We start from the raw sequence: 19,991 nt of genomic DNA on the forward strand, positions 1-19,991 counted from the left end.
CTCTCCTTCTCTCTTTTGTTCTTTCCCTCTTCCTGACTTGATACTGGTTTACGGATAAAACAACTTATATAATATCATAGGGAAACAAATTATTAGCAATAATTTTGAGGCTTAATTTTATTTTTATTGTACAGTGTTGTTTATAAATAAGCCTTATGTGTTTTATATAAGAAGAATTTATTATTTACCTTAATTTGTTAAGTATCCAAAGGTTACATTTTAAGTTAAAGTGATGTTTCCCTTACTCAGAGTTATTTGAGCTGTTTATTAGGAGCAATGTCTTTTTTCCTTCTTATCCCACATAGGTCTTAGTACTCTTTGTGTTTGGCACAAAGCATACCTTCAGCATATTGATATTGAATAATAAAATTCTAGAGCTGAACTGTCAGAATTGGCCCTCATTCTCTGTATGCATGCTAAAGTGCAATCACTTCTTTGTATCTTTCTGCAAAATCTGGGTTGACTGAGTTCACAGTTAGTTCACTGGGAAACAGATAAAACCAACATGCTTGCTTTGGTTTGAGTGAAGAATTATCTTCATGAATATTGTTTGATACACATTTAACTGCTTATGAGGTAGATTTCTGGTTTGAGTTGATTTCCAGCTTCCCTCATCCTGTCATATCCTTCTTGTGCTTAATAGTTTGATACTACATTTTACAGAATCGACAATCTTACTAAATTGGCTTTGAAAGACAAGATTTAAATCTTTTTCACACCTTCACCAGTCTCAACTTCTTTAGTTTAACCCTTGAGATTATTATTATGTATATTTTTATTTGATGAAAAATATGAATAAGATTAATTTTTTCTGAAAATCTTTATCATTCACTAATGGTCATTTCAATTGAACAGTTGAGATTTATTTTTATTTCTTTTTTAAAGAGATTTAAAAAAATAGTTGATATCAGTGTAAATGGTCTTTTATGGAAAAGTCTAATATTTAATTATGTTTACAGAACTCAGCGTAGTATGAATGGTCCTTTTGCTCCAGGGCTGGAAATAACTTCTAAGCTATTCATAGTATCACATGATGCAAAGTTGCTTTTCAGTGCTGGACACTGGGATAATAGCATTCAAGTGATGTCACTTACAAAAGGCAAAACTATCTCACACAATATTAGACACATGGGTAAGTGTTAACTTTTTTCTCCCAAAAAAGCAATGTTTCCCTGTGTCTTCTAACTACAAAAGTAGTACATTCTCCTTATAAAAAACATTAATATTTACCTTTGAAGCTGAGTGAACTTTTTTTTGATAGAGCAATGTTATGAACATTATATGCTTTCTTTAAGAGTATTTAATGTTTTGGGGTATACTAAATACCATATAAATTAAATACAGCTTCATAGTATCTGAAAGATGTTAGGCTAAGCCTTTTTTAAAAAAATTGGTTGATACAAGTAAGAATTTTAAGACAAAACTTAAAAAAAAAAATCTGTCGTTGTTGAAGAAGACATCACCTGCCCTATTACTTAGTTATAGTTAGGCATGAAAGAGGTAAATTATTGAATGTGGTTTAACCTGGTACTTCTTAGGCTGTTCATTTTGGTATAAGAATAAGACATGGTGTAGATTTCCTCCTGATAAACCTATTACAAAAGGGAAATGGGAGTCTGCTACTAATTCTGTACCAGTGGCTCCTGAGATGCCACTTAGCTCAGGTTTTTACCTTTTAGTAGAAATGTATTTTATATTGTGTGAATTTGCAGTGTAATATGTACTTTTTTGATTAGGGGCATATATTCCACAGGATTTCAGTTCTTAATGGGAGTAGAAGGTAAATGGGATGAGAGAGTAAGAGAGCAGAGAGGCCTATCAAAACTACCTGGGGATCCATTTCAAGCCTCCTAACCCACTAGCAGGACTCTGATGGACATTTCCCTGCCCCGTGTGTACTCTTAACTCTCAAAGCTGGGTGACCTCAAAGAAAGATTCTCTACATGAGTTTAGAAATGCTTGTTTCCTGTGTTATTCTTCCCCAGTGCTTTTCCATTGCCATTCCTACATTTCTCCTGATAGAACAACCAATTTAGTAATAGTTTGACCATGAACTAAAATTGCCCTTTTAGTTCTGTTCCAGCAAAACCATGCCATTTCATTTTTTTGTAATTCCTTTTTTCTTACAGATATTGTTACTTGTTTAGCTACAGATTATTGTGGAATACATTTGATTTCTGGTTCGAGAGACACTACATGTATGATATGGCAAATAATACAACAGGTTAGTTACATTTAAATAATCTTCCTTTCTGGTGGGACTACTAGAAATTACAGATTTATAATTTTTATCAGCCATATTATACTCATTATGATGTTGCTTCAAGGAAGTAAAGTGTCTTTTTTATGGCTTTTAGATTTTCTACTTGACAGGCTTTCTTCTACTTCAAATTTATTAAAATAATTACCTAAAAATTTTCTTATAATATTTTTCTTAACTTTTTTTTTTTTACATTTTAATCTTCAATCCTTTGGTAATTATTTTTTCTTTTTATAATAGAGAATATGAGTATTATATATATAATATATAGATATATATGATAGGGGCGCCTGGATGGTTCAGTCGGTTAAGCGTCCGACTTCAGCACAGGTCATGATCTCGCAGTTCGTGGGTTCAAGCCCCGCATCGGACTCTGTACTGACCACTCAGAGCCTGGAGCCTGCTTTAAATTCTGTGTCTCCCTCTCTTCTCTCTCTGCCCCTCCCCTGCTTGTGCTCTGTCTCTCTGTCAAAAATAAAGATAGACTAGAAAAAAATAGATATATATGATAGAATATATAGAGTATGTAATATATATTCTATAATAATATAGAATATTAAAATGTATTATTATGTTTACTTTCAGTGGAAAGTCATTTATGCCAGCATAAATGACTACCTACTGAATTGGATCTTCTTCTAGATTCGCCATTTTGTTTCTATAGCAACACCAAAATATTTTCATTTTAATATTTGGTAAAACAAATCTCCTCTCACTATGTTTCCTTACAAAAAATGTTCTCAGCTAGTCTTATATTAGTATTTATTCTTCCATATGAACTTAAAAAATATTTCAACCATATCTTCCTCACAAATCTCTTAGTCTTGATGAAATTATATTTAATTTATATATTAATTTGGTATGCATTGGCATTTTTATAATCATTCCTATCCAGAAATAGGACATGTCTTTCCATATTTGTTTCTGTTCTTTTTTTAATGGTTTTCAACAAAATCTTTTAATTATTTTTTTCCATTAGGTTCTGTACTTGTTTATGTTTATTTCTTTAAAAAAAATTTTTTTAAGTTTATTTTGACAGAGCGGGAGTGGGGTAGGGGCAGAGAGAGGGAGAGAGAATTTCAAGCAGGCTCTGTCTGCACTGTCAGTACAGAGCCCAATGTGAGGCTCAAGCTCACAAACCATGAGATCATGACCTGAGCTGAGGTCAAGAGTTAGATGCTTAACCAGTGTCTCCTACCCTAGCACCCCTATTTAAGTTTATTTCTGATTATCGTATTATTACTATTTTGAAGGGACTTTTTAAGTCACTTTTACTTCTTTTTGATTTTGAGAGAGAGCACACACAAGCTGGAGGAGGGGCAGAGAGAGACAAGAGAGGGAATCCCGAAACGGCTCTTCACTATCAGCACAGAGCCCAGTGCACAGGGCTCAGTCTCATGAACTGTGAGATCATGACTTGAGCTGAAATCAAGAGTCAGATGCTTAACCACCAACCTAGCCACCCAGGCACCCCTAAATCACTTTTACTCTAAATGATTATGGCTAGTGTAAAAAAAAGCTATTGATTTCTATACAGTTATCTAATTGGTTTACCAAATCTTCTTATCCAGCTCTTATAATTATTAGTATCTTTTAGGTTTTCTGATAACAAAGTAGATAAGATATATAATCATATGATCTGAAAGTAAAAGTGGATGTCTTTATCTTTTCCAATATAATGATTCCAATAAAATGATTTCATTTTATCTTATTACATTATTAGCTAGTGTAATAGAGTAAGAAAATTATACTGAGTATCCCTGTCTTATGTCTGATTTTGATGAAAGTGCCTTCACCATTGTGCCATTTAGTATACCATTTGCTGTTGCATTTCACCATACATTGCTGTTGGGTTGTGGGGTTTTTTTTGATATTTAAGTAGTTACTTTCCTTCTGATTTTTTTTTTCTTTTGGTAGCTTTTTAGTAGTTTACAGAAAAGTTACAAAAATAGTACATTTTTGCATTTGTCTTATTATTCTCTCCTAATGTCTTTTGCTCCCAGCATCTTTTTTTTTTTTTTTTTTTTTTAACAATTTAAAAGTTGTAGATATTGGGGCCTCTGGATGGCTCAGTCAGTTAAGCTTCCGACTTTGGCTCAGGTCATGATCTTGTGGTTTGTGGGTTTGAGCCTCACATCAGCCTCTCTGCTCTCAGCACAGATCCTGTTTTGGATCCTTTGTCTTTCTCCCTTTGCCCTTGCCCTCTCTCTCTCTCAGTAAAGATGCTGTGTTCGTTTACCCCTAAACACTTTAGTGTATATTTTCTAAGAACAAGTCATTCTTACATATAATCAGTTCAGTTATCAAAATCAGAACACCTATACAATATATAATATATATAGTTATCTAATCCACAGTTCATGTTCTAATTTTGCTAGTAGTTCCCATAATGTCCTTTTTAGCTATTTTTCACAGTTTGTCTTATTTTTTTTGTAGTTTTTCTCTTATTTTCTCTTAATGTATTATGTTGAAAATTCTCCTAGGTTTGAACCATTCTGGAATTCCTATAATAAAACCATATAGGAACACCTTGGTGCCTCAGTCAGTTATGTGTCTGACTTCATCTGAGGTCATGATCTCACAGTTTGTGAGTTCAAACACCGTGTCAGGCTTTATGCCAACATCTCAGAGCCTGGGGCCTGCTTAAGTTTTAGAGCCTCAAAAGGGGCTGAGAATTTGGGAATTCTCCAGGAATAATTTAGGAATCCAAGGAAAAACACAAGAATGAATATTACTATAAATAGATGCAGTAGTAAGAACTTGTTTTGCAATATTAGTTTGTGATTAGACAATTTAAATATAGTATAAGCCTTTTTGTAGAAAATAGCCGACTAGAAAATTACCTTTGTTTCTATGTTTTAACACTAGGGAGGTGTTCCCGTGGGCTTAGCATCGAAACCCTTTCAGATTCTGTATGGACACACTGATGAGGTATTGAGTGTTGGCATCAGCACTGAACTTGACATGGCAGTGTCAGGATCAAGGGTAAGATTTCACCTTTAAGAAATGCTAGTTTTTTCTACAAATTGCGAAACAATATTTAAATTTAAATTTTTTTCATGCTTGCTTTAGAAGCACATATGCTAAAATTGGAAAAATAATTTTTTTTCTAGAATTGGTAAAAGCATAGAAATTCTTTATTGTTTGTGTACGACTTGCAGAAGTAGGATTAATCCAGAAAGAAGAAACTTAAACAGACTGGATTCTATTTTGGGATTTTATTGGTCTTAAAAGTTAAGGAAAGAGGGCATTTTATGAAATAAAAGACTATTTCAAATTTCAAGATTGAAATTTTTCCTAAGGTACATGTGCCTTGGTAGAATAATCATTTTCTAAGTTCCTTTCCTGTATTTATTTATCTGGCCCTCTTTCTTTTTTTGTTGTTCTGTTTCTTTTTCATATTCTAATACTTTCTGTGTAGGATGGCACTGTGATTATACATACCATTCAGAAAGGTCAGTACATGAGGACTTTACGACCACCTTGCGAGAGTTCTCTACTCCTCACTGTTCCTAATTTGGCGATATCTTGGGAAGGACATATTGTCATCTATTCCACCATTGAGGAAAAGACCAATCTCAAGGTATATAACAGTTTCATACAGTAGGGCTAGACTATCTATAAGCCCATCTTTTCCTTTCCATATTATACTGTATTTATGAGATATTATTTTGTTTTAGGGATTTATATGGACTTATATAATACATGATTTCAAAAAGAATTTCTGATTATGTGGGACTTCATAAACTTAAGTGGAAATTATAACCAAATTAAATTCTTTTTGTACAGCCTGGGTATGAAAAAACAAGCCATGAATTACGTTTATTTTTCTTTCCATGATAAAGCTATTTAAAAACTAAGAGAATCTTGGGGCACCTGGCTGGCTCAGTTGATAGAACATGAGACCCTTGATCTCAGGGATGTGAGTTTGAGCCCCACATTGGGTGTAGAGATTACTTAAAAGGTCAAAAAAAAAAAAAAAAAAAAAAAAAACTTACAGGGGCACCCAGGTGGCTCGGTCAGTTAAGTGTCTGACTTCAGCTCGGGTCATGATCTCATGGTTTGTGAGCTTGAGCCCTGCATCAGGCTCTGTGCTGACAGCTCAGAGCCTGGAGCCTGCTTCAGATTCTCTGTCTACCTCTTTCTCTGCCCCTCCCCCACACATGCTCCCTCTATCTCCCTCTTTCTCAAAAAAAAAGGGAGGGGGGAGCACCTGGGTGGCTCAGTCAATTAAGCAACTGACTTTACCTCAGGTCATGATCTCACAGGTCATGGTTTCGGAGTCTGCTTCAGATTCTATGTCTCCCTCTCTCTCTGCCCCTCCCCTGCTCGTTCTCTGTCTCTGTTTCTCAAAAATAAATAAACGTTAAATAAAAATAAAAAAAAAACCTTATAGCTTTAAAAAAGTTAAGAGAATCTTTTTGTTTTATGTTAAGAATGCGGGGTTTTTTAGACTGGATGAGGTTTTAATTCTTTTGGAGGGGGGAGAGTTCTTGTTTAATATTGTTTACTTAGCAATTATTTAGTTATTAAATATTTTCTTAAAGTATGTAATTATTTCTGATTTAAAATCACTTTAGTAATATTGTCTACACGCTCTCTTTATACATAACTGTATGTTTATTTCAACATTAAATTTGAAATCATTAAATCATTAAATTTTGAGATCATTAAATTGTTTTCATCTAATCTTTATAGGATAAGAGTGCACTACATCTGTTTTCTGTAAATGGCAAGTATTTAGGGTCTCAAGTCCTGACAGAACAAATATCAGATCTGTGTATCACTGGAGAACACATTATCACGGGCAGTTTACAAGGTTTCCTGTCCATAAGAGATCTCCACAGGTAAATAAAAAGAATTGTTGAAACCTCGCTTAAGAAAAGGTGGTAATAGGGCACCTGGCTGGCTCACTTGATGGAGCATGTGACTCTTGATCTTGGGGTTGTGTGTTCAAGCCCTACATTGGTTGTTTAGATTACTTAAAGAATAAAATCTTAAAAAAAAAAAAAAAAAAGGAAAAGAAAAAGTAGTAATACTTTCAGCCTAGAGTGGAAATCAGGAATCAAAGATTTCTAATCTTTTGGTTTATCATTTATTATGAACATGTCTTTTTTTTTGGTAACTCTGAAAAAAATTGAGAAAGCTAAAGAATTTCTGGATTAGTAAGTGAAATATAGATGTACATTTTTAAAATGTAGGATATTTTATGTTACATATATTTTACTACAAGTAAAATTTTTTAAAAAACAGAAAAAAAATTTCATAGTGCCAAGCCTCGATTATGGATTTGGAAATTTGTTCAATTATAGTTTGAATTTTTACAAACTAAAGTTAGGGTTTAATTTTTTTTTTTTAATTGGGGTAAAAAAAAACTAAGGTATTTTTAAGGCTAATGTATGTGTTCATGATTGTGTGTATGTGTGTGTAAAATGGGTGGGGAGTCTTGTTATTAAAGTGAAGGGAAAGGATGTTTAAATAGTGGATACGTTTTTGAGCTTTGTATTCTTCGTATTTACTAGTTTATGTATACAAAGCACTGTTATTTCCTGTATTTGTATTTGTTATGCCCAAATACATTCTTTTCTTCCATTTTTAAAAAATTTATTGTGGCTTATTTACACTACTGAGACTATCTTGGCCCCTCCCAAACCTTTCTTTTCTTTTCTTTTTTTTTCCCCCCCAAACCTTTCTTATAAATCATTTCCTGATCCATTGTGCTCTATCCTACCACATTCATGTCAGAATCATTTCTGTACCAACACCCGTCCCTGTTTTTGTATTTCTCTTCTCATTTTTGTCATTCTTTCTCCTGTGGAAGAGCACTGAATCCCTATTTGAATCATATCTTTCCAACATTTTGTTTTACTCAGGGTATTATTAAGAGAATCTCAAATCAGTTCTTGTAGCAGGTTAGTCTAAACACAGTATGTACTTCAGAGGGTTCTTCATTCTGTAATCCTAAAAGCCATGGATATTTTCCATAGTTGAGTTATGTTTTTATATCATAACCATATATTTATGGTTTTAAATATTATGTATTATTTTATATTATATATTTATACATATATCTTCTAAGACAAGGCAAATAGACCGATTTTATTGACCTTACCCCCCAACACATGCACACTGTTTTAGCTTTTTAATCAGCAAGATGAAAATCTTTTAGTGAGAAGATTTTGGTTAGAAGAGAAAATATATATATTTGGTTGTATATATAGTTAGAAGAAAAACAGATATTGAGAATGAGAAAAGATAGATTAAGTATTTTAAGTAATGCTATAATGTAGGCCCTTGTGTGAGCCGTTCAACCTTTCTGAATCTAAGTTACACATCTGTAAAATTAGAATGGAGAACCAGGTGATCATTAAATTATCTTCCAGGTATTAAATTCCATGAATACGTTATGTATCCATGTAATTATGTGTGTGTGTTTTCTTTCTTTTCTAGTTTGAATCTCAGCATGAATCCATTAGCCATGCGGATGCCTATCCACTGTGTTTGTGTAACCAAAGAATACAGCCATATTCTTGTAGGATTAGAAGATGGCAAATTGATTGTAGTGGGTGTTGGCAAGCCAGCTGAGGTAAAACATAGCATCAAGAACTTCTTTTCCCGTACTGTTGGGGATTCCTTTGGTTCTCCTTTGTTCCAGCTGAATCAGAAGTCTCCATTATGGATGAACAAATTAACCAAGTTTGATTTTTCAAAGGGCAGTAAATGAAAAGGCGATAAAGCTAGTATTCAAGAGTGATGTTTATATTATGCTTCAATTGAAGGCATACATTTGACAGTTTCTGTCCTCTAAATGAATAAGAAAGTTCTTTTATTTTCTGTCTTTCCAAATCTAGATTCAAGACACGACTTGGATTTTTAATAAATAAGAGCCTTTATAAAAAATTAAATACAGGCTCAAACAATAAAACTATTTACTTTAATTTCAATAAATACCAGTATGACTGTATGTCAATTATCCTTTTGTAAAAGCATCATTTTTTTACTTGGAACTACAGATATCCCCATATAATATCCTAATTCTCGGTGAGTTTCCTGTAGTTACTGTAAATTTATTTGCCAGTGGTTTATCAATTACTGAACATTCAGATATCATAAATCTGATACTGTTCCTTAAAAAACTTGGTGGCTATACTCCAAGTAATATAGTGATTCTGTTAGAAAGTTAATTGTATTACATAGAGTCAGATTAAGCATTATCAATTTTTATTGATACCATCAGTCTTTTCTGAGAAATCTAAAATATGGCATCTGTAGTAGTTGTTTCAAGAGAAGTCATTAGTGAATAACACAGTGTCACTGCTTTTAATAAATCTACCACGGATCATAGGAACCTTTTTGCTAAGTTTTCATCAGTTCTTATACCTGTTCAGGATATTATTATAACAAAAGAGAGGTCTTATTAAATTAAAGTGATAGCACCATTTACCTTCAGTTGTAACAGTCCCCCAAAGAATGTCAGCAAGTCTGTATCTTGGTATTTCACTTACATTTAAAACATTTTAGGCATTTTTCCTCTTTGAGTATGTTTCACTTTCTGTGGATTACTCAAGTGCCCTTTAAATTTGCCTGCATCTCCCCACCTTAAGTAATTTTTCAGTTTCTGATTTTACTGAATTTTTTTATATGAAGTGACCATTATGTGCACACACTTTTCTTTTAAAAATCGATTGGAACAAAAACGCCTAAGCAACTTCATTTTGTAGGCTTAAATCAGTGTTTTGTACTGTTTATTAAGTAAGTTTTTTGTCCTCCTTGAAAGTTTTATGTAGTCTACAACACATAGAATCTGAATTGTGTGCAGATTTGGAATAAAAGTATTTTTTATCTGTTTTACATCTTTGGATGTATCAGTTGAAGTATGGATCTACTTTAGTACATAATCAAATACTTAGAATCTTGCATGATTAAGATATAATTCCATATGACAGTATGATTAAAGCTTTAGTTATGAAAAGATCTTTATGTAAAGATCTAAATTTATCATAAAAGATCAAAGTCTTGATTAATGTGTACTTTAAGCCATGTATCAGTTTTGTATATTACACTGTCAGTATGAAATTCATGTTTATTAATCATATGGTAAAGTGATAATAGATTAATGGAAATCATGTTTCTGGAAATGAAAATGCAAAACAAGCATGCTAAAGAGTCTTTGCATGAGGCTTGTTTTTTTTTTTTTTTATCCCTTTAATAAATGTACCCTAGAGGAGGGTAACCATTAAAAAAGGCTGGCAGACAAATAAAAAATAGATTATACTTGGGAAAGTAATTCCAACAAGTCATATTGTTAGTTTGAGAAATGTGTCCCACATGGATTCTTTTTTGCCTTACCTAGAATTATAAGCACTTTTAGAGGGGCATTTATTTACCGATTGGATTAATATTTAATTAATAATTGTTATGTGCTGAGAAGCGTGCTAGGTGGTACAAATTTAATGGTGAACAAATGTGATTCTCACCTTCAGAGAGCTTATGCTATACTTGTTCTCTAAATTATATTTTATCATTTTGTTGCTAAATGTCATTTTTTGAAATTCTTATATCAAAATACTCTAAAATTATTTTGTTTCCATCAGAACATTATTGTACTTCCTTATTATCCTGTGATTAGCATCAATAGTACTTTAAATATAAAAGGAGAAAATCCTCAAAATTATGTGTCTTATTAGCTAAAGTAAAATTCAGAAGATTATTTTAATGAACTGTGAAATATATTTCTTTAATTTATAAAGAAAAGGACTGATAATTTGGACAAACTGGGACATTTAATTTTAAAATTTACACATTGGCTTTAGACCTTTCTCAGTTGAAAGACAATTGGTATAGAGAAGCCTTTCTTTAATTATTATTAATCAAGAATCATTAAAATGTTAATATGAATGATTCTGCTAACAAAACTTACATTCTTACATTCTGCATCCTACAAAATCAGTGTCTTATATATCAGTCTCACTTCTTTTTTTTCTTTCTTTTTTTCTTAATCACATCTGTTGTTCATTTCTCTGGATTACCTTAAACAGATGCGTTCAGGTCAGCTTTCTCGAAAATTGTGGGGATCTAGCAAGCGGCTCAGCCAGATTTCAGCTGGAGAAACTGAATATAATACTCAAGATTCCAAGTGATTACTATTTCCATCTTCTGTCATGGATAACTGAAACTTGATTTATTGCTTTGTCACTTTAACCACATCTCTCAACTATCTGAATGCTTCAAGGCTTTTATCACTGAAAATCATTTAGGGATTATCAAAATTGAATATGCAATGTGTATAAAGACATAGGTTGTATTATTAGCCACTTTAAAAATTTCTGGTTAATATTAAATCCAGTTGTATTGACTATTGGTCTACACTAAGGTGGATTTGAGAAAATACATTTGAATTAGATTTGTGGTTCATTCCTAAAGATCATTAGATCCATTAAAAAAAAAAACTTCTAAAAAATAAAGAAATACCATATGATTCCCTTATTATTCCAAACAACAAAATTTAAGGTATTTCTAATAAAATAGTACAGATGATGGGACAGTTGAGAGACATGGCTTTTAATATATTCTTTAGTTAATCACTTTCCTATTTACTGACCACCATATTTAAAAATATATCAGTTTATTTATGGAACTCCTGATTGGAGGTAATATTTTAAAGGCATCTGTTGCACACTTAGATTTTCAAAACTCAGTGTAAATTCCAGGTTTTCATGATAAGTTGACTATAAGACTATTGAAACCGGTACATTGGGTCATTCCACTACTGCTAGCATATTACTAATGAGAACTTATTGAAATGTATTATTATATGCTTAAATAATAAAGGTTGAGTAGGAATAAGAGAAGCTGAGATATATTTTGCAGGTGTATTTCATTAGTAATATAATTAAGGAAAAATGCTGATTATGATTTTGACAGTTGGATCCTTTAAGTAGCATAGTTTATTATCTGCAAAGTTCAAAATTTCTTGGTTTATTCTTTACTAAGCAAATACTGTGTTTCCCCAATAATTAGAAGTGTTAGCAATGATACCCAAATACATTAACATTTTTACCTAGAACTTCCATGTGATTGATACATGAATTAAAAAGATAATGCATCATTAAAGTAGTCACTTAGACATAGTAATTGTTAAAGACACGTTTCTATTTCATGTTATGTATAACTTTTAAGATTATAATTAATTTTATTATACATAGTTAAGTGTTACATTATGTTTTACTGTTCGAAATTTTAAAGTAAAATGCTGATAAATTTATTTTGGAATTCAAAGTGGTTGATAAGCCTAGTGCTTTTATAAGGTCATCCTTTTGAGTTAGGTCAGAGAGCTTTTACAACTACAAGTGTCCTTAATCTGAGATACCACGGGTTTGGGGTAATTTATGAATCCCCTGAAATTGTGTGGAAATTCTGTGTGTTAACTGCAGTTTTTTTTTCAGGAGTGAGTGAGTGTGTGGCTTTCATAAAGGGGTTTCTGATCAGAAGGGGGAAAAAAGATAATAATAGCTTCTTATAAAATAATATTCCTTTTTATTCCACAAATCATAGATTTCCTTACAGCCAATTCTCTTCTCCATGGAATCTTTGAGAACCTTTCCCTCTGCAATTCTTCTGTTGCCCCCAGTATCTATTACCCTTTTCTTTATAATTCTGTGAATGAGTAAAAAATTTATGAGAAGTAAAGGATTCTGTTTAGGGAAGCTTTTTGAATAGATATGATCTGTTCAAGTCAGGACTAATAAAAATTTGTAGAAGAATTTTCTTTACAATTATTTAAAATCCTCTGTTTTATTCAGTGAAAACAAAAACAAAAAACCATGTTTTAGATAAGTAACACTGAAACAAACTGGTGCAGCAAGTATAAAATAGAGCACATATAAATGTGAAGATTTCCTTTTTAAGGGTTTCAGGAATTTGTGATGAAAATGTCTCAAATCAGTAAAGATAATTATGATTTATTGAATTTATTGCTTCTATTTATTTCATTTTATTTTTTCTATTACATTTTTTAGAAGGCTTCAAGTCAGCAAAACCAACATGATTGATTTGGGGTATTTTAAATGTTAATTTTTAAAAAAACTTTTCTGAATCAAAACTTTGGAAATTTTTCTTTTGCTTACTTATCCATTGACTGTGGTATAGTGTTGCCTTCTTTATTTTAAGGTTACTTAATAATGGTTTTAGAATTATTTTGGAAAGTTACAAAGAAGTTTAACTGAAATTATTAGGGAAAAATTCCTAAATTTATGATGTTTTAAAATTACCAGGGAAAAATTCCTAAATTTATGGTGTTTTACTTTGCTGCTTTTTAGATTGAAGAACCAAACAAGCAGTATTCATTTTATATCACAAATAGAAGACCCTTTGTTCACAGTAAAATAAATATCCTACCTAGACTAACAATAGATGTTTAGAGCTATGGAATTCTTCCTTATATTACTTTTTCCAAAAAAGTGAAAACCAAAAATGTAGGATTTTGGGGAAAATCTGATAATACTAGCAACAGTCTAAAGGACTGGAAGTTAACTTTATCTATTAAACAAATAACGTAGAACCATTAGTTGAATAATATAAACCTCTTTTAAACAGTGTAGCCCACTGAATTAATTCAAAAAATGACCAGATAAAATCACTGAAAAGATATACTTTGGGGATTCTGGTGTATTTAGATGTTATCCATAGAAACGGTTTCTGCTTATATAATGGGAGAAGTGAACAACAGTGTGATGAAAATGGAATAACAAGTAGACATTTCAGTTGATAAATACAGTATCCCAACTTGGCTGCTATGAAGTTTGTTGTCTAAAGAAACTTTCATCTGCTTTTGTTTCTTGACACTGGTAATAATGATGGAAATAAAAATCTCAGCATCCTGTGATAGGAAGAGATTTATACTAAAATAATAATTTTACTTTTAGAAAGTGAGATTTAAAATATTAAAGCATATAATACCTGTGTTCATTTAGAAAATAAAGCAAATTTTCAACTCTCCAATCAGTATTCTGTCATTACTTAGATAAAATTGGAGGAGAGAAGGAAAAATAGATCAGGGCATGGGAATTAGAAAAGTATATAAAAATAAAGCTTGTCCAATTGGTTTAAAATCTTTTTAAGCCTAGGAAGCTTGTGTCAGCTATTATTAAGTGTCTATCTATTAACTTCCATTAGGTCACAGTGGTTTTTTTTTTAGGTCACAGCCTTTTGTCAGAGAGAAAAATGCCAGATATTCATGTGTCATCAGCAAGAAACATCAGTGAGGCTTCCTTTTTTTCTGTTAGGCGTACAACAATTATCCTTAAGAGACTGGTATTGAAAGTTACTTTTACATTTCTGAAGCAATAAGTGTACCCTCATAATTAATTAGAATTCAGATTTGAAAGTTAAATCTTAAGCTAAGATTTTTTTTTATATTTTACTTGAATAGGAGTAAGCAGAGAAAATTTTAACTTGAATACCAGATTTTTATTTAATGATGATCGACACATGGCCTTTGTCCTGAAGTGTATTTTATATTGTGACCAAAGAAATCACTCATGAAAATCTTCTAGTTAAATTTAAAGAGGTTAACTCCTTTTATATATTTACTTTCACGAAATGAGTAGCATTGTCTTTATCACCTTTCCAATGAAAAGATGCAAGTACATGGACTATATTAAACATAAATATTAGATAATATGTACTATCATAGGCTATGTGTACGAGTGAGTGAAGGTTGGTCTCTTCAAATACATCAGTAAATTTGTCTTCCATTAATTCTTAAACCTGTCTGTAGGATGTAATTTTTGATATAAGAAATGAAATAAATTATTTTTCTTTTCTAAATCTAATCCTTTGTTTTCCTCTATCAGCCAGACTCCTAGCTTGTCCTAATTTACTTACTGTTCCTTTCATCCACTGACTCTGTTCTTTCCCAGTAAGTAGCCAATCTTAAATATTTATCACTCTCAACAAATATCCACTCTCAGTATTCTTTTTTGCCTAATTCGTTTATCGTATGTACCCACCATTTGCTTTGCTTTAAATTTGATCCCATCCAGAACATTGTTCTGAAGAGTTTTTCTGTATCAGAGTCCTGGTGGTGCTTTTTCTGATGACATTGTTGCAACAACAGTACAGTGTTACCAGTCATCATTTCAATATTGTTAAAATGTTGGCCACAACTTTAGTTCTTTAATTTGAATCCAGCATTTTCTAAGCCAATGTTTCTTCATTGAGATTGTAGATCAGACTTGTCCATGAAGATAGATAGATAGACACACACACACACACACACACACACACACACACACACAGAAGTTTAGGCACTGTTCTGGACTTTCTGAATCTCTTGGTACAAAAAAAAATTATCCCAGAATTTATATATTGTCTTAAAATATTTTCTGCTATAGAAATTATATCCATCCATTTTTAGGAATCATTGCATATTCACAGGCTTATATGAAACTAGGTTTAATCATTGTCCTTGGAAACATTTTGTCTAAAATTTGCTTGGAATGGCTTTCCTATCTTCATTTTGCTTGCCACCACAACAACCAAATTTCCTTTTCAGTTGCATCATTCTTATAATTTTCTTCAAACCTGTCATATTTGAATATTCTAACTAATAGTGGTTCCAACAAAAAAGATATGCTGTTTGCTTATATTAGTTCCTAGTGACTGTTAGTGAATATTTTTGCATATTTGAATTTGGTAACATTTTCAAGTATCAATAAAAAGCATGATTTACAAAATGCTAGGTTTAAAAATACAATTGGATCTCTTATAGCCTTAAAGGAAATGATATAATTTTTCTAATTAAAAAGCATTGGGTATATATATTCCCTAAGTACTTCTGATGACTTTATGGAAATAATCTTTAATTTTTTTCATATAAAAAGTCCTAGTATTTCAGAAAATAAAGCATTGACATTTAAGATATTTAGGCATATATTGGAAACAATGCAATTTTCTACATTAAAAATATAAGGCCATCCTAGATATAGGAGTTACATGATTTTCTTCAGTATAAGAACCTGTGTAAAAGTGGCTATATTATACATTTTTTGGTTAGATTGTATAAATCATCAGACATATCTTAGGTTATCTCACTGATATTTGTTACATGTGGGTGATTCTAAACAGGATTTTGACCTATGAAGCAAATGGCTGTAGTAAAAAATAAAAGGACAGAAATCAACTGCGTTTACTTTTGTCTTAATGCCTATAATCTTAAGAACTGAAAATTCAAAGGAACAAGTAGAAAGTTACTAATCTAACATTTGTTTTCTGTGGTATAGTTTTAATGTTCCTTGGAAACTTACTTTGTAAATATTACCATAATAACACTAACAACAGCACAGTTACGTCATTGAAAGAATTACCCATTCGGTTTTCAAAGTTGACTATTAATGGAGTTTGGGGTGTGTTTGTTTGTGTGTTTTCACTTATAATATAATGGCTGTCACATTATTTAAAATTTATAACTATTTTTGAACATACAAAATGATTATCTCCTTATTCCAATGTAGCATTGTAATTTGAGAACAAAAAACAAGTTAGGATTTAGGTAGGGTTGAAAAATAAAATTATATTTTGTTGTTTTAAATAAAAACTTTAAAAGTCTTATTCCAAGTGGACGTTTTAAAATTTTATTTTGGCAATAATATCTTTCAACTTAATATGTATTAAAACCAGAGGTTCTCTGATAGCCAGTGTATTAACTAGGTAATATTAAAATGCTATTTTTTTATGTTCCTTCCCTTGGAAATATTTCCCACACCATCCAAGCAATGTGTTTTAAGACTTAGGGGGCTCAACCTACAAATTCAACATATGCACATCTTGCATTTTGAAGGAAAAGAACTTATCTGTGATGGCTGCCATTTTGCTCTTCAGAATGCTAAAATTATATTAATCAATAAATACTTCAGAAAATGGTTCTGGTAAGGAGATACCAGTTGTCACACTTAACTGAAAAAATTCAGCCTCTTAATTTTTTATATAGGGATTAAAGAGAATAACTATTTCTTCCTCTGGGGTTTTGATTGCTTTTTTAAATATTTATAATAGTGTCTACCTTTTTCCAAAATTATGGCATATTACAGCAAAGATGTTACTATCAAAGATCTTTTACATTTTAGACTTTTTCTTCCATATTCTGCATTTTACTGTTTTCTGTGATTCAGAAATACTATCACCAAAAATATCTTTGGATACTGTTTATTTTATAGTTAGCTTTATGTAAGAAAAACTTACAAAACTGTATGGCTGCTCTGTTGTCTTCAGAAACTCTTGAGTATGGCTTTCTTTTCCCCAGTTGTACGCTTTTTATATAGTTGGAGTAAAACAATTAGCAAAAAGTAAGCAGAGATCTAGCTAGACAGTCCTTTTCTATCAGATGCTTTGCTACAGAAATGAATCAATTAAGACAGAAAACTATCAAACATATATGTTTGTCTCTTATGTCAGTTTTTCTGGAACCCAGATTAAACAGGAACATTTCAGTGTTATCACAGATGGTGACAGTGACTTGAATGCATATATATGCACATAAAGGAGGATAGCTGAAAATTCGGAATTACTTGTTTAAAAAAAAAACACTTGCAAATCGTGCTGCTACTTAAATATTTAAGGAATTCAGAAAGTTGTGTAGTTATCATAAAATGGTCCTTCTCATTTATATTACTGGAATTGACCATGAGAAAGAATATCAAGCCTTATTTATATCTAATTATTGACTGCAAACTGTGACTCAATATTTGTATGCCAAAAAAAGTGGTCTTAAAGTTGAGAAAATTTTAGATTTAATAAAAATGTGTAAATTTTGATTAGTCTTCTCATTAAAATGAAGTTACTGTTAATTTGGTGCAATACATTCTTTGCTTCCTCGTCCTTTTAAGATTAAATATATAAGTTGTATATTTTATTTTGTTACATTGAGTGCTGTTTTAAAATTTTTCAGTGTGTATATATGAGCTAATATTTGTTTCTGTATAGCATGATTGAAGATAATTGAGAATTTTGCACTTTTTTTAGTCCTTTGGAAATTTGTATTCTAACAGCTTTTAAGAATGTACATTTATTTTGTACATAATACATTAGCTTTGTGTATTAAATGGGTTTAAATCAAATAAAAAAATGATGTTACTTTCTTCAGTTTATCTGTAATTGTCACTTCATGGTCTGATTAGAACTTAGCCATGGCTAAATTATTTGGGCAAGGGATTGAATACAGTTTTTGTTAAGCAGTAATCACTGCTTCTTTCGTTGAGAATCTCTTCTGTAGTCCTATGTGTACAAGATAAAGATTATGTTAATTGACCAGTTTTTGTCATACATAAAACAGATATTAAGCCTTTGGTTATAAATCTCCCTAGAAACATAGTTACGTTTTCCTCCCTCGGTTAATGATCATAAGAGATTTCCATTTGTAGTTAAATAATACATTGAGCTGAGTTTTTTAAAACTTTTATTTCCTTTCATATAATTAAAATCTTTTATTCATCAACTTTTGACAGTCTAAATGTTGACCTAATTCTCCTGTGTTTGTTAGGGTTAATAAAATTTAATCCATAATAAAACAGAATTCTAAGCTCTGTTCTAGTACTTTTTTAGTAGTTTAAGGTTTTTAGTACTTTTGTTTCTAGATCTAGAGTAACAACACAACAGAAATGAACATTAACCTTTTTGTAGCCTAATACCATCTTTGCATGATACTACACTTTTAGTCACAGGACAAAGCCATGTTATTTAAAGGCTTAATTAAGGCTGCCTTGGGACACCTGGGCCGCTCAGTCCATTGAGTCCAACTTCGGCTCAGGTCATGATCTCATGGTTCGTGGGTTCGAGCCCCGCCTCTGGCTTTTTGCTGACACCTTGGAGCCTGGAGCCTGCTTCAGATTCTGTGTCTCCCTCTCTCTCTGTCCCCTCCCCTGTTCATGCTCTCTCTCTCTCTCTCAAAAATAAATAAACATTAAAAAAAAATAGTAAGACTGCCTTGCTTCTCTGAAAGAAGTCAATAATGCCATACCAAGCATCAAACAGATGTATTTATTTTATGCAATTATACTGGAGTTATATTTTCTCACTATGTATCATTCATTTGATGAGAAATTAAACCATTTTTTGAAATGTTTATTTATTTTTGAGACAGAGAGAGACAGAGCATGAACGGGGGAGGGCCAGAGAGAGAGGGAGACACAGAATCCGAAGCAGGCTCCAGGCTCTGAGCTGTCAGCACAGAGCCCAATGCGGGGCTGGAACTCACAGACCACAAGATCATGACCTGAGCCGAAGTCGGACGCTCAACCGACTGAGCCACCCAGGTGCCCCTAAACCATTTTTTGAAACCTTTTATTATGAAATTTTTTTACTACTTTTTTCACTACTAAACATATTAGAATAATTTTGACAGTCTATTCAATACTTGTAAAACTCTTTACCTCACAGTATGTTTGGTGCATTTTCTAAAGTTGTGTCAGGGGCACCTAGCTGGCTCAGTTGGTTAAGCATCTGACTGGCTCAGGTCATGATCTCATGGTTCATGGGGTCGAGCCCTGTGTCAGGCTCTTTGCTGACAGCTCTGAGCCTGGAGCCTGCTTCGGATTCTGGGTCTCCCTATCTCATTCAAAAATGAATAAACATTTTAAAATTAAAAAAACAACAACAACAACAATAGAAAGTGTCCCTTCAAAAGTGGTTCAATTGTAACTTTGCAGAAATTGGAGAGTGAGAGGAAGGCCTCAAA

The 19,991-nt window shown here is 31.9% G+C and overlaps 1 protein-coding gene across 3 annotated transcripts in view; it reads left to right on the forward strand.

The window, feature by feature from the left end:
• Nucleotides 1-18,721, forward strand: part of NBEAL1 (neurobeachin like 1) — a 179,707-nt gene extending 160,986 nt beyond the window's left edge. For 2 of the 3 annotated variants that reach the window (XM_042949777.1, XM_042949778.1), the window contains 7 exons: nt 960-1,132; nt 2,130-2,224; nt 5,129-5,245; nt 5,682-5,843; nt 6,959-7,107; nt 8,711-8,846; nt 11,299-18,721. In XM_042949777.1, the coding sequence (XP_042805711.1) occupies nt 960-1,132; nt 2,130-2,224; nt 5,129-5,245; nt 5,682-5,843; nt 6,959-7,107; nt 8,711-8,846; nt 11,299-11,400 (934 nt within the window). In that variant the 3' untranslated portion in view covers nt 11,401-18,721. Of the gene's footprint in view, nt 1-959; nt 1,133-2,129; nt 2,225-5,128; nt 5,246-5,681; nt 5,844-6,958; nt 7,108-8,710; nt 9,142-11,298 lie in introns of those variants that run through there. The other variant, XM_042949779.1, reaches the window with a different exon arrangement.
• Nucleotides 18,722-19,991: the final 1,270 nt, after the last annotated feature.

The sequence above is a fragment of the Panthera leo genome, chromosome C1 (assembly GCF_018350215.1).
Source record: "Panthera leo isolate Ple1 chromosome C1, P.leo_Ple1_pat1.1, whole genome shotgun sequence".
In the NCBI taxonomy this organism is placed as follows: domain Eukaryota; kingdom Metazoa; phylum Chordata; class Mammalia; order Carnivora; family Felidae; genus Panthera; species Panthera leo.